The sequence below is a fragment of the Micropterus salmoides genome, unplaced genomic scaffold (genome assembly GCF_014851395.1).
Source record: "Micropterus salmoides isolate LMB-PRFRI ecotype aquatic unplaced genomic scaffold, ASM1485139v1 Ms_hic_scaffold_20, whole genome shotgun sequence".
Taxonomy (NCBI): Eukaryota; Metazoa; Chordata; class Actinopteri; order Centrarchiformes; family Centrarchidae; genus Micropterus; species Micropterus salmoides.
The window spans coordinates 10,280,194-10,303,762 of NW_024041151.1; the positions used below are offsets into that span (position 1 = coordinate 10,280,194).

At 39.7% G+C, this 23,569-nt stretch overlaps 1 protein-coding gene across 1 annotated transcript; it reads left to right on the forward strand.

Moving 5' to 3' along the window:
- Nucleotides 1-551: 551 nt before the first annotated feature.
- On the forward strand, nucleotides 552-19,907 carry map1b (microtubule-associated protein 1B). Its single transcript, XM_038734570.1, is given in 8 exon segments — nucleotides 552-983; nucleotides 3,187-3,288; nucleotides 10,163-10,245; nucleotides 11,101-11,241; nucleotides 11,661-15,990; nucleotides 15,993-16,865; nucleotides 16,966-17,204; nucleotides 17,554-19,907. Coding segments are annotated over 8 exon segments (6,108 nt in total). The 5' UTR covers nucleotides 552-799; the 3' UTR covers nucleotides 17,710-19,907.
- Nucleotides 19,908-23,569: the final 3,662 nt, after the last annotated feature.

Below are 23,569 nucleotides of genomic sequence, written 5' to 3' on the forward strand. Positions count from 1 at the left end.
TTCAGAAAACATCAATACAAAAACACAGTGAGTTAACAGTCACAGTTTTTGCATGTAAAATCAATACAGAAAAGCCTTGTCCAAAGTGATTTTCATGTGTCATCAGTCTCACAGCCATTCTGCTCCCCATCATTTCGGGGGGGGGGGGGGGGGGGTCACAATTACGTTTGTTGTTGTTTTGAGATAAAACAAAAGAGAGAAAGCCAAGGGTATCTGCGTGAGAATCATTTATGAAGCCTTTCCTTGCAGAGCATACTCTAGTACAGACACCTAACACCTCTTAAATCCAGAAAAATATATTTTTGTATTTTGTATTTGTATACTTTGTATTGTTTTTTTGTTTGTTTGTTTTTTTGCAGGGGTTAAAGTGGTTTATTTAGAAGTGCAAAAATAATCCTAATAATATTTAAGTCCCCACCACGTCAAACGTGTAGCTGTCTAACGGGTTATTTGTAATGAGTGACAAGTATTAAGGAGCCTAGCACTGATGAATATGTAGCTACAATACAAAGCATCAAATCTCAGTGACTTCCGGTGGCGTTTGATTCGTTGCGGATGACATCAGCTGTGGAATGAGTGTGCGGAAAAAAACCCCGGCGCCCTCTTCTCTCCCCGGTTACTGAATATGACACAATGTCTCCTGGTATAAAAAGCTAGGGCCACTCCTATCTAGGCTCCACTTGCATGTCTGGAGACCACTCCGGTGCTCTGCGGCGAATAAAGGGAGGAGGCTGCTGTTGGGATCCTGCGCGTCTGTGAGGGGGATACCAGAGAGAGATAGAGAGACAGAGAGGAGAGGATGGCCACCCTGGTAGAATCTGCAGATATGGAGACTTTAGGCGGCCAAAGCAACACCGGGACATCTCCGACATCCTCCAGCCCGTCGCAGCACTTCAACGACAGCAAATTTTACCTGCTGGTGGCTATCGGGGAGATCCTAACGGAGGATCACCTAAAGTGTGCCATTGCAGACATAGAGAAAGGTAAGATGGAGCTTCCTGGGGTGGGTGTAGGCTATCGAGAGCTGAACTTAACATCTTCATAACAACTTGAACAGAGATGTATAAAACAGCTAAGTTCAACTTATAGCTTTAAAAGTCATATCGGCTGCCAATGCACCTGTTAGTAACGCCGGATTTTACGCACGATGGATTATGCGTGAGCGAATTATGCACATAAGTGAGCCATTCACAATATGTGAACCCTAATTATCAAGTAACTATTTGTACTAGAAGTGATGTTGTTCATAATGAGGACACTGGACGGCCCCTCCCAGTAACATAAGCAGTTATCTCCAGATCTCCAAATCTCATCTCAAATCTTGTAACCCACAGGTACCACCCATCCACTATGTTTAGGAGCAGTTTAGCGCAGTATAATTGTTTTTTCCTTTGTCATATCAATGTCAGTAGGCCCAACTGTTGCCATCTACACATGTGGGGCAGGTCCTCCAATGAAGCTGACAACAATGATTCAGCATTACATCTGGACAATGCGTCAATAATGCAGCGTATATTGTTTCTTTGGCTCCAGTGCAGCTGCGTTTTTTTCTCCAACAGCACCTTGCCAGGCTTTATTCAGGTGCGTCAGGCTTTTATTACAGGAAAGGAGGGTCCCGCGCATTAGTTTAGCCGACAGTCAGGAAGAGACAACGGTACGGTTTGCCGCAGCTTTCTCTCTTTTTGTGTTGTTTTGGAAGAAAGCTTGCCTTCTCTGACAAAGATGATTAAATGCGCTCTGTTTTCTGAGACTGAAATGATTGCTTGGCTATGATAACAGAATATACATTCATTTCCTGTTGATCCTGTGGGAACATCGCTCTATCATCATCATCATCATCATCATCATCATCCTGCATCCAGCTCCCAGCTCTCTCATCTCTTACCGGCTGGTGGGCGTGGCTCAGTCCGCACTGCGGTCCCTACGGAAAGCCAGAAGGAACGATTTTCAAACTGAACAGGGCGTTTTAGAAATGCCACAGCTCCTGTGGTGGCCTGTCTCTCAGGCATGAGTACTGTTTGTGTGAGAGAGGACAGCACAGGGGAGAATATGGTGTTGTTTTATACAGGTGTAAAATCAAGTGAGGTTTCTTTTTTTTTTTAATAAAGGAAGTAGGACAGATCAGTTGTGATTAAAAAGCTGCGTTTTAGAAATTAAAATGATTGTGTTTTAGTATCACCAATTACAATTTAACCTGTCACAGTCACAGTCCTCCATTTTATTTTTCTATTATTTTAGTAATTCAATAGATTAGTATGTTGGCCATAACTATGTCACACCTTGAGACTGAAAGTTTGCTCTTGACCTTGTGTGTTTTGAAGAAATCTACCTTTAGTAGCTTTCGGTTGTATCACACAGTCTTCCTCCACAGATGGAGTTTTCTCAGTTTTTGTGAAGTTGTAAGGGTTCTTTCTTTTATTCTTGAATTTGAGTTTTTATTGACTCTTTTCATTTTTTAAAAATGTATTTTGTATTAACGTGAAATTATTCTCACTCCTATCGTAGTTTATGACAAAGAAAAACTACATTTTATCATCTTCATCATCACTGAGGCTCATGTTAATTGATTCATGGTCTTATGTTATTGCCACGCCCTTCGTTTTCCTACTGTTGTAATGAATACCCTTTCAACAAATCAAACTGTGAGTGAAATAAACATTTATATCCTCCTTTTGTGTGCAATTTACCTCGCAGAAAAAAACACTTCTATGTCATTTTTCTTCTATTCCCAGTTCATGTCATCACCTAACTTTACAGAGGCCTTCAGTAGACCTTTACTCTGCATAACTATGAAGAGAGGATGTTCGCACCATGACTCAGCCCAGTGTGTCTGGCCCATGGCAAAACAGAAACACGGCTATAGATATTTCCTATTATAGATTTCTTTTGTCATGCCAAACCAGTAACAAGTCTATCCATGTTCACTATAAGATTTTCCAGTGAACTGGAGGCAAAGGATCGGCAAAATAGATGCGTGAGGTTGAGACTGCACATTTGTTAGACCTACTGCCAAGCAGTCAGTGCAATGTCTGCCGTGTGCATCGATTCCTTTTCAGACAGCGGCACTAACATATGTTTTTATTTGCTGGTGTCATTCCTTCTCCTTACTTTTTTATTTTCTTGTTGATTTATTTTTGTTGTGTGTGTGTGTGTGTGTGTGTGCGTGTATGTTTGTTTATCTTACAGGGATCCGCTCATGGGACACCAACCTTATTGACTGCAACCTGGACCAGGAACTCAAGCTGTTTGTCTCTAGACACTCAGCTCGTTTCTCTGCAGATGTCAGAGGTAAACTGGAGGCATTTTCACTGACAATTTCACAATAGCAGTCTGGTTAATGCCTTAATATGTTTCTAATGGCATCCATTGCATCCTTAACAAAACCTGAGACACACACTTTTCCAGTGGTGGAAGACGTATGCAGATCATTTAGTTAAGTAAAAGTAATAGTACAACATTGTAAACATAGTCCTGTAAGTCCTGCATTCAAAATGTTACCTAAGTAAAAACATGAGTAGTAATAGCCAAATAAACTTAAAGTTTCAAGTAATCATTGTGTAAACTATGTTGTATATACTATAGGAATGTCATTACTGTTGCATTAATACATGAGCAGGTGGTTGGTTGAGGTTATTATTAAGTGATGGGCAGTTTATATGAATATTTCAGTGTATTTAATTCAAATATTCAAAAAATGTCCTGCAAATGTATTTGTAGTATGTGTAACGAGACAAAATATGTCAGGTTGTGGCACCAGAATTTTGATATTAGAAAAACTTAATAGTTATAGTTAAATATTCCCACTAGATCTTTAGATTCAGAAGAAAATGAAACTTAAATTACAGGTTAAAATGACTTGATAAGACTGTGATTTGTTTTTCTCTAAACAGTTAATAGCATTTTAAAAGCTGCATTTATTTTGTATGAAAAATAATCAAAATAGTGGAGTAAAAAGTACAATATTAAGAAGAAGCAGAACATCAAAATACTCAAGTAAAGTAGAATTACCTCAAAACTGTACAATACTTGAGTAAATATACTTACAGATTATATATACTAGTTACATTCCACTGCACTTTCCAGCAGCGTATGCTGTCACAGCTGTAACTTCTGTGCAGTACATTAAGCAGAGGGGTTTTATTACATATCCTTGAATACGCCTTTTCAGCATTTTGTTGCATGGTGCTTTTATAGCTGCATCATTTGCAAGGTGAGGGAGAGGCTCTATAAAGATGGAACAGATCCAGTGTGGCAGGACATGTGGTCTGTCTGTGGCAGTATGGCCTCGACGGTCAGAAGCACTTACAGTAAAGCCTCTGCTTGGCTCGGCTCCACATTGGATATGACCAGCAGGGCTTCATACTTTACAATAGATTGATCCAGGCAACAACTGCTGCTGCAGACTAAATCAGGTGATGTATTTTAATGCAGTAATACGTTGTCCTGTATCAAATCTCAGCATTGGGATTAAGAGGTGAAATACAATAGGTTTAGAGGGAGGTGAAACATGGTGATGTATCTATAATAGCATTCAAATAGACTCTAAATCCCTTATCCCTTTCATCCCACTTTGTTTTTTACCATTTCACCATCCTCCAGTCTTCTCTTGTTCTTCCTCCACGTGTGCTGTTGCCTTGCAACAGCAGTACGAGATGCACAGTTGATTCGGGAGTAATTAGCAGTGTAGAATCCCCAGTGGCTCGCGTCTGTCCATGAAAATAAAGAAGGGAGGGGAACAGAGAGGACTCGGAGAACGGAGAGGGTGAGGGGAAAAGAAAGAAAGGGAGCAAGGGAAAGAGGGGGATGAGGTAGGAAGAGGAACACATATCGTATGTATAAAAATCAACAACATTGCAACACATAGACAGAAATGCAGTTCTGATCAGTGAATTAATGCAGCCAAGACTTGGCAGCTTTCTAGAAAACTAATTTGGCTTTACACTGACACATATTTTATGTTTTTTAAGGGCAGTTCTGACAGTTGTAATGCAATAGTTTGACATTTTTAGGAAATGTGTGTATTCATGTTCTTCTCTGAGAGTTAGATGATGTCATATCTGTTTGCTAAATTTGAATCTACAGCCAGCAGCCGGTTAGCTTCGCTTAGCATAAAAACGAGGAGAAACAGCTAGCCTGGCTCAGTCCAAAGGTAACAAACTACACCTACCAGTATCTCCAAAGCTCACAATTGAACATGTTCTCGTTGGTTTAATCTGTACAAAAACGATCTCGCAAAAAGTGTATTTCTTGGCCTTGAGCTTCCTAAAGTCTTGTCAGAGATTTAAGGAAGTTCATGGTGGATAGGTAGGTAGATTTTGTAACTTTTGGACTGAACCAGGCTAACTATTTCTCTCACCCTGTTTCCACTCTCTATGCTAAGCTAAGCTAACTAAGCTATTATAACTATTCCTTTAAGTCTGTAAATTTGCACCAATCAAATGATAAGTGTATTTTTTCAGGAGAAGAAGATGGTTGATTAGGAAGGTGAGCTGCCAACTTTATATAAGGTATGATTGGATATGACCAGCAGGGCTTCATACTTTACAATAGATTGATCCAGGCAACAACTGCTGTTGCAGACTAAATCAGGTGATGTATTTTAATGCAGTAATACGTTGTCCTGTATCAAATCTCAGCATTGGGATTAAGAGGTGAAATACAATAGGTTTAGAGGGAGGTGAAACATGGTGATGTATCTATAATAGCATTCAAATAGACTCTAAATCCCTTATCCCTTTCATCCCACTTTGTTTTTTACCATTTCACCATCCTCCAGTCTTCTCTTGTTCTTCCTCCACGTGTGAACATTAGTTGTAGTAACTATGTTTACTGTTAGCTTGTAGTGCATTAATTTATTAGAGCTCAGTGCTTACAGGAACACACAAACCAGTAGGTGGTACTGTATAATATATATTGTACAAATGCAATCATCTGTCTGCATGATAGATGACATGTCATCAGTCACACTGCATTAGTGCACAGGAAGCATGGACTGCACAGTGAGGAGGTGAAAGAAGGAAAAAAGGGGCAAGACAGGAGAGCCCTGGTGTCTCCCTGATGGATATATGATACTTTTGGTTACATATAGATTTTCCAGCACTCTACATGCAGTGCACACAGCGCTGAAGCCTTGACAGCAACTGGGGAGTTAAAAGGCTGGCTGATCAATAGTAATAAAGAACTGTGTTGACTTTCACAAATTAATTTGTTCAGGATAAATGTCCTCCTGTTATTTTTCACAAATACAATCCTGTTTTCTCTCGATGTCTATTAAACAGTTGATGCTAACTGGTCGGTTGTGTAGATGTAAATAAGCAGGTTGATTGATCAGTCATGTATCAAGCTGCATTGCCCTTCCTCTTGATAGATGGAAGAGTAGGGGACAAACAGGATGTGGAAAGACAAAATTATGTTGTAATTATTGTCTAACTCTTACCCGGTCATTTGATTTGACATGCTATTGCTGAAAGATAAAGGCTGTAAAGGAGCTTAAATCAGAGGCATCAATACTATGACACAGGTGATTGACTTTTCTGTGAGTCAGACAGCTTAACAGCAGTTGCAGTGTCATTAGCTCCATGCCCAGACATATTACGTATATCAGTTCCCTTTTTAATCAAGTTGTGTGGGGACACGAGAACAAGTGACATTGAAAACCGTGTTCAGAGGGCTCCGATCTTTGCAGCTGAAAGTCACCGTGGCCAATTATTCTGTCGTGGTAGAAAATTAAATGACAGCGAGGAAGAGGTGCTGACACATACAGGGAATCCATCTGAGGAGATCAAGTTATAATCCTTATGTGCAAGGTCTTTTTTTGAAGTAAAAGGAAGGAGGCACTGAATTTAGTTGTTCCAGTGATCTATTTTTGGTGTGGTGCCATCCACATTGATTCCCCTGTCTGGTTCAGTCTGTGGCAGATAGGCTATACCAGTCTTGCACTTTAAGCTATTCAGCCAGAAGGAGAATGCTCAGCGGTGCATGTCACATTACATTGCCTCACGCTTATATCGATCAAGGTAATTGTCAGGGAAAATCAAGGTCCAGTGCACAATCTGTCATTTTTTGACGAGGTAGCTTAGACACACAGCAATTTGGTGGCGTGATGGCTGCCTCGTAGCTAGTCCTTAACATCTACAGCCTACTCTATTTTCTGTTTCATCACGTAAAAGGCCAGTAAGCGTGGCGAAACCCACTGAGAGACAAAGAAAAATAGGAATTATTTCCATTACATTAGCAATTACAGTTATGGCTTTTGTACAGTATCCTGAACAGGATGAATGATAGACGTCTATGATTGATTGTTCTCTCATTTAGCAGACCACTGAAAACCACTTCCTCAGTCATTTGTTCTTGTGGAGGAACTCTGGTCATCAGTTTAAGACTGCTGTCTATTCAGAACAAAGCTGAGTGAAGCTGGTTTCTCCCAGTGTCAACAGGGATTTTGATGATGGTGGTATTACACTGACACAAATCTCTACTTCAGACTGTTAATAAAATGTAGCCTACATGCATAGGGAATAGGCTTTCATTAGAACATTATGTTCATATCTCAAGGTCTCTGAACACTGAACAGATGCACAAAAACTCGCAAGATTGCAAATATCAAATCTGAAATAAAACCATTACAATCTTAAAAGTGTTAACCTTGATTACATTCAAGTGCTAATTACAAGTGCTAATGATAGCATACAACATGCTCACAATAACAATGCTTACATCCTGATGTTTAACAGGTGTAATGTTTACCATATTTACCATCTTAGTTACAAACTGTACAGCTGAGGTTGATGGGAATGACATTAGTTTTGCAGGTATTTGGTGATAAACCAGAGTTTAGGACTGAAATCTTTACCTGCTGATAGCACAACAGGAAAAGTCAGGGGATCACCAGTAAAAGGCGTTCATCCTCTGGGGATCATAAATGTCCATACAAAATTTCATGGTAATACATTTAACCTAGTTGTCAAGACATTTCACTCAAAAGTAAAGTACAGGTGCCAATCTCATGGTGGCACTAGAGAAAAAGCAATTGGGATTCATCTAGGGACCATGAATGTGCGTCTATTTTCTCCCAATCTATTAAGTAAATGTTGAGATATTTCTCAGGATAAGTGGAAACTTAAACCTGCTGCTGGTATCGCAGCTAGTGGCTCCACTGGGGATCATGCATGTCTAAACAAAATTGCATAGCAGTCCACTCAATAGATGTCAAGATATGTCACTAAAAAACTAAAATATCAGCGTGATGGTGGGACTAGAAGAAAAGTCAGGGGATTGCTAAAGTCATTAGCATTCTTCCTCTGGGAGCTTTGAATGCTTGTACCAAATTTCATGGCAAGCCATTCAAAAAGTGAAATTAGGCTATACCATCATTGCCGTAATTTTATTTATGTGTATTTAATAGGAAAACATGTAGACTGACAGGCTAAATTGCTTTTAAAAATAAACATTTCTATCTAATGCTATATAGATGTAATGCCTATACTTGAAGCAATAATCTGACTTTTCATTATGAGCTAAATATCAGCCACCACTCAATTCCCTCAGGTGTTTTCTAACATGTGGCACCTTTTATTTTTAGTCTTTAGTATTATTTTATTTTAAATATGACATTGTTATTCACATGAAAAGAGACAACAAGTTCTTAAGACAACAAGATCTTAAGACTACCTTGGGTAGAGGTAGAAAACCCTCCCCCTACCCAAATAAAAAAGCAAAATTATAATGTATAAGCCTTGACTGTCCACCATGCCATTTTTGTCATTTAGACATCCTGTCCTGACATTGAATGTACATGAAACATGCTATTTTTTCCCCTCCAGACAACTAACTCCATAAAAAAAACAAGTTGCCATATCAAACAAATGCCTCGGAAATAACCTAACCAGGAGTCATTATTTCTACTTTCACTGAACTCCCCAGAATATTAGAGGCTAATAGTAATGTACTGGATAGGAGCCACTTCACTATTAACAGCAGTGAATGAAAGAGTTATTCCATATGGAGTGACAGCCCTTTGGGAAGAAGTGGCAGGGTTAATGGCTATGTGCTCCATAATGAGAATCTGCTATATGAAATATGTACGGAGGAATTGGCCCCGCAGCCAGAGAGCTGCATGCTGCAGTATCATGTCTCTGGAGACGAGGCACACTCTGTCTTCGCTACAATGCTTTTGAATTTAAAGTACAAGGACCCCCTTGAAAATGAGATGCTGCCTCTCAAAGGGCTATCCTTCAATAAATTAAATTCAAAATCCAAGGAACACCACCTTGCCCTATGAATCTGACAAGGAACATATTCTTGTTTGTCTTATTCTCAGAATGGTAGTGCCAGCATTTCCTTTTTCTTTTACCAGCAGAAATTGATATAAAGTAACAAAATAAAACCAATCTTTTCTCAGTTGGCTCTAGGGGAATTCATTGATTCCTGCATTTAAAAAAAAAAAAATTGATAACAAGGAGAAGAAACAAAGACAGACTGTTGGGTTGAGTGAGTAAAGCCTGATGTGTTGGTATAAATTACAGTGGAGATGACATGCCCATTTCTCATCAGCTGGGATCAAATTCATTATCATAATCAATCATCCAAAACCTATGGTGATTGATTGTGAGCCCGTCACTCCCCACTGTTCCTTTTCTAATTAACCACTCTGTATTATGAGGGGGAAATATGACTCAAACCATGTTTAATCCCTGTACAGAGAAACCAAACAATTATCGGGTCTGTGGCAAATAATCAATGTCTTGTCTGTATTGTTTTTCATCTCAAAGGGGCTCAGTTCAAGAAGTCAAGTTAGAGAGCTGAAATGATTAGTTGATTGACTGATTAGTGGATTTTCATAAACTTAATCAGAAACTGTTTTGAAAATCGATTAATCATTTGAATATTTTTTTGTTTCAGCAAAACTGCCAAAAATTCTCTCTTTCTAGCTTATCTAAGTCTTTGTTGGAACAATGGAACTCATTGTTGAGAAACTAAAAGTGACATATTTTGCTGAAAACAAGTTGATTAATGATTATAAATTGTGAAAATTGGTTACAAAATACATTTTTATTGACAAATCCTTTTATCTCTAAATTGTGACACATCTCATTAACTTATCAGAGGGAAGTTAGCAGTGTTAGTTTTTCAATTGCAACTATTTTTCTATTTTGTTGTGCAGGTCAGAGAATTCTTCACCATAAAAGCAATATCCTGGAGACAGTAGTGCTTATCAACCCTTCAGATGAAGCAGTCAGTACTGAGGTAAAATTTATTTTAATTGTTGTTGACGATCTATTATATTATTATAACATTATTATTTCTGCAACTTGGTATTTCATCTTCCATCCTATCAAGGATGGATGATTCAGAAATCCATTATTAACGTGCACAATTACAAAGCAATTAGTGCTTGAAAAGATTCATTATTCAGCCTTGACTGTCCACCATGTTTGGCCAATTATCCACCCTCTTAATATGAACAGCTGTTTGTGTCCGTTGGTTGTACTAAAAGCAATTAGGAGCCCAAGGGACACAACTAATGCCTTGTTTACTCTACAGCCGTTAACGTTTTGTTATTGCAGTAAAGCTTTTGGTGCATTTTGATGGAGAAAAAAAAGGCATAGGAGGGTCACAAACACAGATGACACAAGATTTTCTCTTGTGTCACTGCTCCTTTCCTCCGCCTAGCCATGTCTATAGTCAAACTGTGCAAAAATAATACCTCATAGCACAGCAGGATTGACCTGGCCAGCCTGCCATAACAGCTGATGTTTGCTGAAGTAGGAAAAAATAGACCCACAGAAATGGACAGCAAAAAGAACAAGTGAGCTAATTAACTAATGGATTTGAGTGAGGTGAAACTGGTGATATTTCAGATGCACTAAAACATTAAGCTGATTGCTGCAGCATCAAGGCTTTAAATTCCCAGTCTCTGTAGCCAGTAATATTATTATTGTAAAGTATTATTTCTCTTTCCAAGCAGTTGTAATAAATACAAGATCTTTCAGTGTGATCCATGCTTTTCTCAGTATTTCTTTAACTCATTGTCCATTTACGTTCTACCAAAGTCAGTGGAACTCTATCATAGACAATAATGTAATTTTCTTCTTTGACCAGGTTCGTTTGATGATCTCAGACACTGCCAGACACAAGCTTCTGGTACTCTGTGGGCAGTGCTCTGAAAACACAGGGGAGCTGATTCTTCAGTCCGGATCTTTCTCTTTCTTCAACTTCATTGACATATTCACTGACCAAGAGGTGAGCTAACATGATAACTGTTTTTGTAAGCACCCACATTTTCTATATGACCTACAACACTGTAATATAATAGTTTTGATATATGTTAGTATATCAAAACTATAATAAGTTTTTGCGATTTTGATGTTTTACCGCAATGGAAGGCTTCCATTCTTTTTATGTGTCTGTAAAACCCTTTCAATAACTTTAAAAAGCATCGATGGTTGCCTTCTCTAATAGCTCCAATTCTAGCATTACATAATAATCTTAAAACTTACTAATATAAATACAGTACAGGTATATATATATATATATATATATATATATATATAGGCCTACACAGACATGTACACATACAGAAACTGCAATTGCAAAACACTATTCATTATATTACTTCAGTATGTTAAAAATTAAAGACACTTACTTTTTGTCATGCACAGATTGGTGAATTGCTCAGCACCATTAACCCAGCAAACAAAGCCAACCTTACACTCTCCTGCCCTGAACAAGGCGACTGGAAAAATTCCAACTTGGACAAACACAACTTGCAGGACTTCATTAACATGAAACTAAACTCCACTCTCATACTCCCTGAAATGGAAGGCCTCTCAGAGTTCACAGAGTATTTATCTGAATCAGTAGAGATCCCATCTCCTTTTGACATGTTAGAACCACCAACCTCAGGTGGTTTCCTCAAACTCTCTAAACCATGCTGTTACATTTTCCCTGCTGGTCGAGGTGACTCAGCCCTTTTTGCTGTCAATGGCTTCAACATGCTCATTAACGGTGGCTCGGACAGGAAGTCTTGCTTCTGGAAGCTGGTGAGACACTTGGACAGGGTGGACTCCATCCTTCTGACCCACATTGGTGACGACAACCTGCCAGGCATCAATAGCATGTTACAGAGGAAGGTTGCAGAGCTTGAGGAGGAACAGTCACAGGGTTCAACAGCTAACAGTGACTGGATGAAGAACATGATATCTCCAGATATCGGTGTTGTGTTTGTGAATCTTCCTGAAAACCTGGATAACCCTGAACCTAATTACAGAGTGCGGAGGAATGTTGAAGAGGCAGCATTTACTCAGCAGTTCCTCACCAAGCTAAATTTGAGGATAGAGCCTTTGCAAAAGCCTGTTGGAAACACTATAGAACCAATCATACTTTTTCAGAAAATGGGCGTTGGGAAGCTTGAGATGTATGTGCTTAATCCATCAAAGAACAGCAAGGAGATGCAACATTTTATGAAGCAGTGGACAGGTAGTGAAAAAGACACTGCTTCCATCCTGCTGCCAAATGGAAAAGAATCTGAGTTCCCTGTCTCTTACTTGACTTCGATCTCGTCTCTGATTGTGTGGCATCCTGCAAATCCCTCAGATAAAGTTGTGCGCGTTCTCTTTCCTGGAAATGCCACCCAGCATCACATCTTTGAAGGTTTAGAAAAGCTAAAACACTTGGACTTTCTGAAGCAGCCAGTTATCACTCAAAAGGCAATGTCTTCTGCTATGCCGTCAACACCAACACTAAAGCAAGCTAAGATGAAACACAGAACAGACAGCAAAGAGAGCCTGAAGTCTACCCCAAAGCCATCACCAATCAAAAGCATCAGGAAGGATTCAAAGGAGGAAGCACCAGAAAAGGCAAAGATGGATGCAGAATCATCTCATGAAATAACCCAGAAGACAGAGAAAAAAGAAAAAGCTCCGCTGAAAAAGGAAAAGGCAAAGGCATCTGAGAAAGAATCAAATGCAAAGGCGGAGCAAACAGCCCAAAATGAAACTCCGGAGAAAAAGAAATCTGAAATAAAGCCCAAAACTGAAAAGGAAAAGGTTTTTAAGAAGGAGACCAAAGTGTCTGTGGAAAAGAAAAAGGAGGTTAAGAAAGAAGTGGCAAAAAAAGATGAAACTCCCAAACAAGATGTTAGAAAGGATGAAAAAGTCAAGAAAGAGGAGGCTAAGAAAGCGATTAAAAAAGATATCAGAAGAGACTCACCCATGAAGGAGAAGAAGGAAGAAAAGAAAGAGCTAAGGAAAGATGTCAAAAGGCCATCTAAAGACATAAAAAAGACATCCACTGTGGGTGAAGAAAAGAATCTAGCACCAAAACCAAAGCTACTGAAAAAAGACAATGTCTCAAAGAAAGACGTAGGGATCCCGTCAAAGTTAAAAGAGAAGGGAAAGTCAAAAGTGACAAAGAAGGAGACTAAGGTGGATAGTGGCAAACTTGCTGCTAGTGTAACTGCTGTTGCGGAGGATCCAGAAGTAGAAAGATCTCTGATGTCCTCACCAGAGGACCTCACTAAGGACTTTGAGGAGCTTAGAGCTGACGAGCTGGTGGAGGATGATGCGACTGTGCAACAAAATAAGGAAGAAGAGGCTGTGATGATCCACCATGAAGAAATAATACAAACCAAAGAGTCACCTGAGGCATTAGAGTCTGTGGATGAGGGTATTACTACAACAGAGGCTGAAGGAGACAATGGAGAGACTCCAGACGAACAAGTTCTTAAGGGAAAACTCAATGGCAGTGTTAGTGAAAAGTTTGAAGATGAAGGCACTGTGATGGAGGAGACGTACGAGGGAGGGGATTATGAAGAGAAGGGAGAGACAGAAGAAGTTTATGAACCACAGAAGGTGGAACACGATAAAGATAAGCTCACTCCCAGTGAAGATGAAAACCAAGACAGAAATGATGAAGTCAAACCAGGACATAGAGTTGAAGACAATGATGATGAGACTAATAAAAATGTAGATGGTCAGCATATAAGTGAGAGAGAAACAGAGAAACATGATCTTTTTGTATCAACCTCACCCAAAGTGTCCTCACCTGTTTCTCCTGCTGCATCTATCCATGATGAAATGCTTCCAGTTGGCTTTGAGAGCTCAACAGCCTCGGATGACGAGAACAGAGATGAACCACCTGAGGATTACACAGTCACCTCTGGCCACACTCAGTCCACCATTGAGATCTCCAGTGTGCCTACTCCAATGGATGAGATGCTGACTCCTAGGGACATTATGAGTGATGAAACCATGAATGATGAGACTGAATCACCCTCACAGGATGTTGGCAGGTTTGGGACATCCGCATCTGGAGATTTTGATAGGAAGAAGCTGTCTCCAAATCATGATATGCTAGAGTTAGATCACTCTCAGAGTGATGCCACAGAAGGCCAGGACTACAACCACTCTGCTTCCACAATATCTCCCCCTTCATCACTAGAAGAGGATAAATTCTGTAAGGAGTTTCCCTCTCCAGCAAAGGCTGAGGGGTTTGCCGCAACCCAAGAATCAAGTGAGAAGTATGACACAGACTCAGCTAGACTGAGTTCAACTTCCACAACATCACCTCTGGTACGTTCACCCTCAGTGGATCGCAAGGACAAATTTGATTCTCCATCAATATTTGCTGCGCCAATAGAGCTGTCCACCACACTTGCAGGTTGTGCCAGAGCAACCGCTGAATCCTCTATCAGCCCAGATGACAAGACACTGGAAGGAGCTAACTCGCCTCAGTCGTCTGGTCACACACCTTACTATCAGTCACCAGTAGATGAAAAAGCAGGAGCTCTACCACCTGTATCAGAAGATAAAGCACTGGGTCCAATCATTGTTGAGGTCACAAGTGATAAAGAGGATTCCTCCAATAGAGTTACCCCGGAGCCCTACGAGCCAGAACCAGAAAGTTCCTCCCCTGTAGAGAGGATAATGTCACCTCTAAAAAGCCCACATTCATCTGAAGCTGATTCTCCAACTAAGGAGGAAAAGTCACCCTTTGATATAGATCATAAGAAAAATGGAGAAAACAGCCATGCAGTCTTGTGCTCAGCACCAATAACCAAACTTGAATCAGACACTAATCCTTTCACATCTTTCAAAGAAGAGAGTAAAATGTCTATTTCAGAGGGCACCACATCAGACAAGTCTGGAACCCCTCTGGAAGAAGTGGTAGCAGAAGATACATTTTCACATTTAGCTTCAGCATCCACCGCCTCTCTGGCCACCAGCTCTTTTCCAGAACCCACCACTGACTCTCCTTCCCTTCATGCTGAGGTAGGCTCTCCCCACTCAACAGAAGTAGATGACTCTTTCTCTGTCTCTGTAGTTCAGACCCCAACCACCTTCCACGAGGCTGAGGGATCTCCATCCAAGGAAGATAGCCCAAGGCCCATGTCTATCTCCCCAGACATTTCACCAAAGACAAAAAGCAGAACACAGATGCAGGACACAAAATCCCCAGAGCACTCTACCATGTCAATAGAGTTTGGCCAGGAGTCCCCTGACCACTCCTTAGCACTGGACTTCAGTAAGCAATCCCCAGAACACCTATCTGTGGGAGGCAACTCACGTGCTACAGAGAATGGCCCAACTGAGGTTGATTACAGCCCCTCAGATGGAATGGATGGAAGACCATCGGGAGAGCATAGCTCTACAGTGGAAAAGCCTTTGCTTTTAGACGAAAGTGATTCAGTCCTTGCCACCCCATCAGATGCATCTCAGTCCACTCCCTCTGTTACAACCCCATGCCAAATGACAGAGATACCACATGCTATGGCTGAGCAGACAGATAAGTCTCCAGTCACCCCAAAGGCATCCTCTCTCACCCACTCTCCCCATTCCAATGAGCCATCTCCAGTTCTAGGATGTCCCCCAGCTAAAGATATCACCAGCCCAATTTCACCATGTGTGGACAGCATTTCTAATAAATCTGACACACAGCAGAAATGTGACAAGTCACCCTCACCTCCCAAAGCTACTTCCCCATCATCTTCCTTTACTTTTCAAAAGAAGAGACCTTTTCCCCAGCAAAGGAGACAAATCCCTTTAAATGTGAGGATTCTACACTTCAGGCAAAATCCCCTTCGAGCCCCAAAGTTCCCTTTCCATCATATCTACCTCTCTCCTCTGATCCGTGTAATTACAATTCTGCCTGTGGCTCCAGGGACCCAGACTCTACTAAGAAGAGCCCCTCTGCTTCATCTAAGACAGATGTTGACCTCTGCCTAGTCACTTCGTGTGAGTACCGTCACCCCAAGACAGAACTATCACCATCTTTCATCAACCCTAACCCTCTAGAATACTTCATCAGTGAAGAGAATACCCTGGATGAGGAGAAGCCACTGTCCAAGTTAGGAGGAGGACCCCCACCCCCAGGAGGGAAGCTTTCTGCCAAGCAATGTGAGGAGACCCCACCCACATCCATCAGTGAATCTGCCCCCTCCCAGACAGATTCAGATGTTCCCCCAGGGACAGAGGAGTGCCCCTCCATTACAGCAGATGCTAACATTGACTCTGAAGATGACTCTGAGACTTTGCCTACTGACAGGACCCTTACCTACAGGCATGCTGATCCTCCTCCGGTGGCACTCAGGGACTCTGCTCCATCTTCAGGCCACCACGATGTCTGCATGGTGGACCCAGAAGCCCTCAAGGCTGAGGAAAATCTCCACAATGCTAATACAGATGGAGGTGAAAAGCCCAAGAAGAAAAAGCTCGTGAAAAAGTCTTCTTCGCCAGCCAGGAAGACAGTTCTATCAAAAGTGAAGGATTCAAAGACTTCCTCTCCAAAGAAGACTGTCGGAGAAGGTAAAGATGCCAAAAATGCAACCAATACATCTGCATCCAGAGGTGTAAAAAGTGCCACATCAGGTGAGTGCTATTTACTGATTGCCATCATTCTATTTCACATAACTTGCTCAGATTTGTTGAGAACTTATCTGAGATTAAGGTATATGTTTTCCTCTTTCAGGTACTGGCAGTGGAAAGGTGTCAGGTGGGGTATCTCTGCCCAACTGCCCTCCCATGTACATGGATTTGGTTTACATCCCCAATCACTGCAGTGCCAAGAATGTGGATGCTGAGTTCTTTAAGCGGGTGCGCTCATCTTACTATGTGGTCAGTGGCAATGATCAGACAGCTCAAGAGCCCAGTAGGGATGTCCTTGATGCTCTGCTGGAGGGAAAGGCTCATTGGGGAAACAATTTGCAGGTATGTTTAAAATGTAACAATTATGCTGTACGTTATAATAACTTAACTTTGGCTGGCTCTTTGGTCTTCTTTTCATCATGTATGTAGTACATAGCTGCTGTAAATGAAAACAAATCAATTAGAATAAACCAAGCTCAAATCAAAATTTCCTGCCACAAAAAGGACATAAATAACTTTCCATGTTTTAATTTCTCTGTTAAAACCCTGGTAGTAATACTAGTGAAGTCTGCATGCAAACATCAAAATGGAAGAAGAGGCAGAAAGACAAAGATCACTTTTGGTAGTCAACGATGATACTTGAATTCTCTGAATGCTTGAGCTAAGAGACCTCCCTCCTCTCTGGTGTCAGGTAACACTGATTCCAACCCATGACACTGATGTGATGAGGGAGTGGTACCAGGAGACCCACGACAAGCAGCAGGAGCTCAACATCATGGTCCTGGCCAGCAGCAGCACTGTCGTCATGCAGGATGAGTCCTTCCCAGCTTGCAAGATAGAGATGTAGGCGTGTTCAACAAGAGATCAGGAGGCCTAATGACTGATGAGAAAGGGATCACTATTTGAGGGAGACAAACAAATCCATGTAGCATCAAACCTAAGCAGACACTTAAACACGTATGTGCAAAAATTATACTTACTAAATACTAAAAATCTAAAAAATTAATATCTGCAATGAGGACTAACACTTTAAAATCAAATTAGCTTTGAGGGGCTCCATGCAAAGGACATTGTGTCCTATATAAAGTAAGTAACATCCTTGATACCGTCAAGTTGTTATCTGATTAGGTATAAATGGAGTGTACTGGGTTAAAATTAGAAACCCATAAACCAGCCAAGCCATTTGTGTCCAATTATGCTAACTCTAGTGCAGATCAAGTAATTATGTTGTTGATGATGTATTGTTTCTTCTGCAAATGGTACATTCATGAACTATGGCTGTTATCTACACCAAATAATAAAACAAGTTGTTTTCTGTTATTGCCTTAGGGAGTCAAAATGAATGTATGAGAACTGGTGCAACTAGCAGAAGAGTAGGCAGGTAACTCTACACACAAGAGGTCAGTCCCAAAAAGGACTGTTGAATGGCTACAAAGAATGGTAAATATAAATTAACTTGAAATAATTCTCAACACTGATTAACATTAATATGATGTTTGACTTCATATTCATCACGGGCAAGACAAATTGCCCCAACCATTGTGAAACTGTTGTTTTTAAGTCAGTTGGGTTTTATTTGATTTGACTGGATTTTAAGTTTTCGTTTGGTTCGGTGCATGTTGCTGCTGATGTATGAATATTAATTTATTACGTTAAATTTCAATGTGCTTGAGGGTTAGGATTAGGGTTGTCGAGATAGCCTTTTACGATGTGCAACATTAAGTTGCTTCAGAATGTTCTCCCTTGCTTTTGTTACATCTGTAAAATCTTATGATTTTCCACAATGGTAACACTTTTTAGAGGATTGCCTTCTATTTCAGATGGTCTGTTTTATTCAAAGATTTAAGTTATTTCAAAAAGAGAAAAATCTGATCTTATTTCTTATATCCGTTTTTTATGTAATCATTGAGCTATGGGGGAGCTAGCCTTTTCCCATCATAAAGCTGGTGAGGCAGGATATTTTCATAAACCTTAAAATGTCTTGTTTTTCTAAAGCATTGTACTATAATTATAAATAACTTTGTGGCCGATGGAGTGGTTGGAGACATGCATGAGTTATGATACATTAGGATTTTTGCTCTTTTTTTAATGGGGATTTTGCTCAGATTTGCATTAAGAACAACAGGGCTAAATAGGCTAATTAAATAAATGTAAGGAGCATTTTAGGATTTTTGCAATTTGTGCCATGACATTGTATACTACAGTAACTCCAGCGATTGCCAATGGCACTGTATCAGTATAAAACTTGAATGTGGGTGTAGAACAGTGTAGACTTTCAGGATGATGTGATCAATTTGGTGGGCTGAGCATTTCTTGTGACATAAGAATTTCTGGTCTTCAGCCAGGATGAAAAGGAAACAGCTTCCTATAGAGGCATAGTTTCGAGCGGGACAGCACCCAGAGGTGAGAGTGAGTGACTTGTGTGTTTTAGATGAAAGCTTGTGAAACTAAAACTAGACACTTTAAACACAAACATGACACATACCAAACTAACAGTACAGAGGCCAGAGATCAACATTGACAGTCAGCTTCTGGAGAAACATTTAACAAATCACAACTCTGATTACAGGCTTTGGTACTTTGGACTATTCAATCGAATCACCAAGCTCACCAGATATTTCTGAAATTATGTCAGGTGTTCACAATACCATATTTTCCTGCATGGGAAGTAACATCACAACAAACCTACAAATTCTGAACTGACATTTCTCTTGAACTGACATTTCTCTTTTCTCTTCTTTCTCTAAACTTCCTCTATTTCTCTCTGCCTTTTTCTCCTTATCTTTCTCTTGGGAGAACTTTAATAATGTTTGTCTGCAGCTGTGTGGTATATTTGTCTTGTGATCTTGCATCCTCTCTGCCCCTTACCCAGACTCATATGTAACCTATAGCAATTAGTTTCAAGTGAAAGTATTCCTTAGTGCTTTCTGATGTTTGTGTGCAATACTTCCTCTAACCTTATGGCGAATCTGATGTAAGAGGAACCACTACTAAAGAACAAAACATTCAAAAACAACCACAATAAAATCTGTTGTGAAAAAGAAATTGTCTTTGACTTTTTTTTAATCTATTTATAGAGCCCAGTTGTTTTATCAAGTATTATAAAGTTACTTATAATATAGCTCCTTCCACTGTGTCTGGTTCATTGTACAGAATCATAAACCTTAGCAAATGAGAAGTTCCAATGTCTCACTTAGAAGTGAATAATGACTTTATAAAGATGATTCAACTGTTTAAATACCTTTACAATTCTACTAAACAAGACCAAAAGTCCACAGCCATGCTAGTGTTATGAGGATGGAGAACATTGGCAGGCCAAGTTCATGTCATGTGCACACAGATGATTGGATGAAAGTGACGATGTGGCCCAGGAGGGAAGTCGTTTTCTTTTTTTCAAGTGTCCCTGAGAGTGTCGAATGTTTATGCCATGCTAGGGGCAAGACTCTAGGGATGGCAATGTTAGTCGATCTGTTGGTCCACCACTTCAGTCCAGACTGAAATATCTCAAAAACTATTGGACAGAATATGTAGATTGTTACAAAATGTTGTACAAACATTTGTGGTCAACGCTTTTAATGGGAGAACATGTAAACTGGCTGCAATCAGCACTTGCTTAAATCCAAGACTATGCTGTGAGGCAGAAGTACTGAGCCAAGGAGAGACATAATGAAAAAAATATACCAAATAAATGAAATATATGCATTGTATTACAAATTTACAGATCTAAAAATATATAAGGATATTTAGAACATGAAACATGTCAGAAGGATATGAGAAAAATAACATCAATTTAGAGTATAATTTAGTATGTGGTGGACTGAAGGACCTCTTAAATCAGACACCCCAGGGATACTGACTGAGAGAGCAGAGCAGGATAAGAGGACATGTCTTCACAATTCAAGATCTATTTGTTGTACAGTGGGGGACCACGAGTCCACGTCTGATGTCTCTCAGCAAGTGAACATCAAGCTTGCAAGTCAGTCTCTCAGAACTGTTTCAGCAAATATAGTGCGCACTAGTAAATGGAAAGCTTTTATATTTCCTTTCATATTGTGTTAAATTATTATACACAAGTTATGCAAATGAGAGAGCATCCTTGCTATTTATCCAAACTCAACACGCATCTACGCATCTATTATGATTTGGTTCAAAGTCAGTCACTGAGTGAATAGGCATGAATGTAAATGCATGTCACAAGTCTTGCTTTAGATGGAAGGTAACCTATTCAATTGTCTTTCATGGAGAGTGACTTTAGAACGGTAGCACACTGTCTGACACAGTGACAGTACCAGCTGTTTTTTTTCTGTGCCAAAACTGTTTCAGTGGGGACATTTATTAATGATGATGGGACACCCCAGGCACTTTCCAAAACCAAAGGGAAGTGCACACAGGGATAAATCAAAAAAGATGTAAGAGCTGCTATCTGACAGCAGAACCTGGTTCACTAAAATAGACACTCTGACTAACAGTACTATATTTCCCTTTGGATTATTTCATTATTTGAGCAACCTAACATAAGCTGCCACCTCACTAAAACCTTAACCTGTAGCTGTAGATGAGCAATACGCTGGAAAACCTGTTTTTTAAATTCATGCAAACATACATACATTTGCACAGAAAGGCCGAGAAAGAGAGAGAGAGAGGGAGTGAAAGACCCGCAGAGACACATCCACCTTGCAAGATACCATAAATTATCCAAGGCCCTGTCTGATTGGCTAAGCAAGCAATCTCAACTGGATGGGCTGAGATCTTGTTGCCACGGCAACAGGGGGAACCTCCCTGTCCTAGCCCTATTTTCTCTGTAGTGTGTCTATCTTAGGAGTTAATTTAAGAAGCACCTTAATCATTGTCTTGTTTTTTTAACAATTTACATTCAATTCACCTCTCAAAATGGCTGCAAGTTTAGCAATTATGTTTGCACATAAGTCTACTCACTGCCAGCAGATCACACCAAGGAAACAAGGAAAACATGCATATGATAAACAACGTAATAAGACTTTACTTCACTACTATCAGAGTTCTGATACTATAGAAGTATTCAATGTAGCTACAAGGAGTCAGGTTTTATCTACAAAGTATTTCAATATAGAGTTGAATTTCAAATGTATGACCACAACATGACCTTCACAGAGAAAATGCAGCAGAACTCCTTAATAATATAAGTCCTTGGTTGTGTAATGCTGTGTAGGTCAATGGGCACACTAACTAGTGGCAGAGTTTGGTCCTAAAAAAATTGGTTTAAAATATGTTACCAAACCATGGCTGTGGTATTTGTAGTCATAATCAGACCTATTCAAAACAATGCATATGTTTTTAACCTTTATTTAGGAAGCCTCTTTAGATTACAAGAGGTTACATGATCTCTTTTACATGAGAGAACTGTCCAAAATGGCAGTGCAGTAGATCACACACACAGTCACATAAAGAATTTAAATAAAGCCATAAAGGATAAAAGTGTGACAATTTAAAACAGTAACATTCTTCATAAAACACGTTTTAGAGTTGGAGGTGGAATGTCTGACACGATGTTTGTCTTGAAAATGTATAATTTACATTTTGTTACTGTTAATGTGCCAGCCAAAATGCTGTTTTATCAACTGTTGGTCCTTGGCCAGATGTTTTATTAGCCATTAAAACAACAATAAAGCACACAACATGTAAAATTAGAAATGGAGAAATCAAAATATGAAGTAAATGAACAGAACAAGCAACTTAGATGGGTAAGGTAGCATCATGCTAGGACATGTAGCCTACAATGCAGAAATCGTCATATTGTATATGGCCTGTATAATACAACAATACATATTAAGATATGAATGTTCGTCTGTGAAATTTAGCACTGACATTTTCAAGTCCTGAAAAAATAGGTCAGATTAGCATTTTTAGCATTTAGCATTAATATTGGCGTCCTTATAATGTGCCTTTACCTGTTCATCTGTTCTTCATTTCAGTGTTTAATTTTCATTGCTCTAAGGGTATCTTCAATTGGAGCAGACATGACAGCATAACAGAAAATTAATTTATATTAAAAAGCATGAGCAGAAAGGTACAAAAAGATATAAGTGCCAACTTAAAGAGTCAAAAGTGATGGAGGTCTAAGGTAAGGTTAAGCCTGTATTCTAGGGGTGGGATAAAAAAAATCATCACTGAACAAATAAAATATACTGTAGCAAAATGTATGTAATGACAACAATACAACTAAAACTACAAAGGTACACTAATTTCTTGTACGTTATTACTTATTTTATACTGTCTGTGGTTATTTTACGTTATTGTGTTCCAAACTCCCTGACAGCTGCAAACTCATCAGACATGTTTGAAGTACAGTACAACAGCACCACCTGCAGTTTAATAGATAAATACCTCTATGGCTGCTGTCAGTTCTACTGACTTCTACTACTAAGTGTAATAAATATTGATGACTCTAAACGTTCATAAAATAAATACTTCGAATCATTTATCACCATTGATGAACCCCACAAAGAACATTTTTAAACAGTAGGTGCATGCAATTCTCGGGCGCTGCCATATTGGATGATACCAACTGGTTAGCGCGTATTACAAAATTCAAACAAATGGCTACTCGCACTGACTCAAGTATTAGAATATTTACAGTACATTTTAAAATATGATTTACTATTTCGGGCCGTAATTGGCGTTAAAATCTCCATAATATGTCCACATAAAGTCCTCCAGCATCCCCTTTG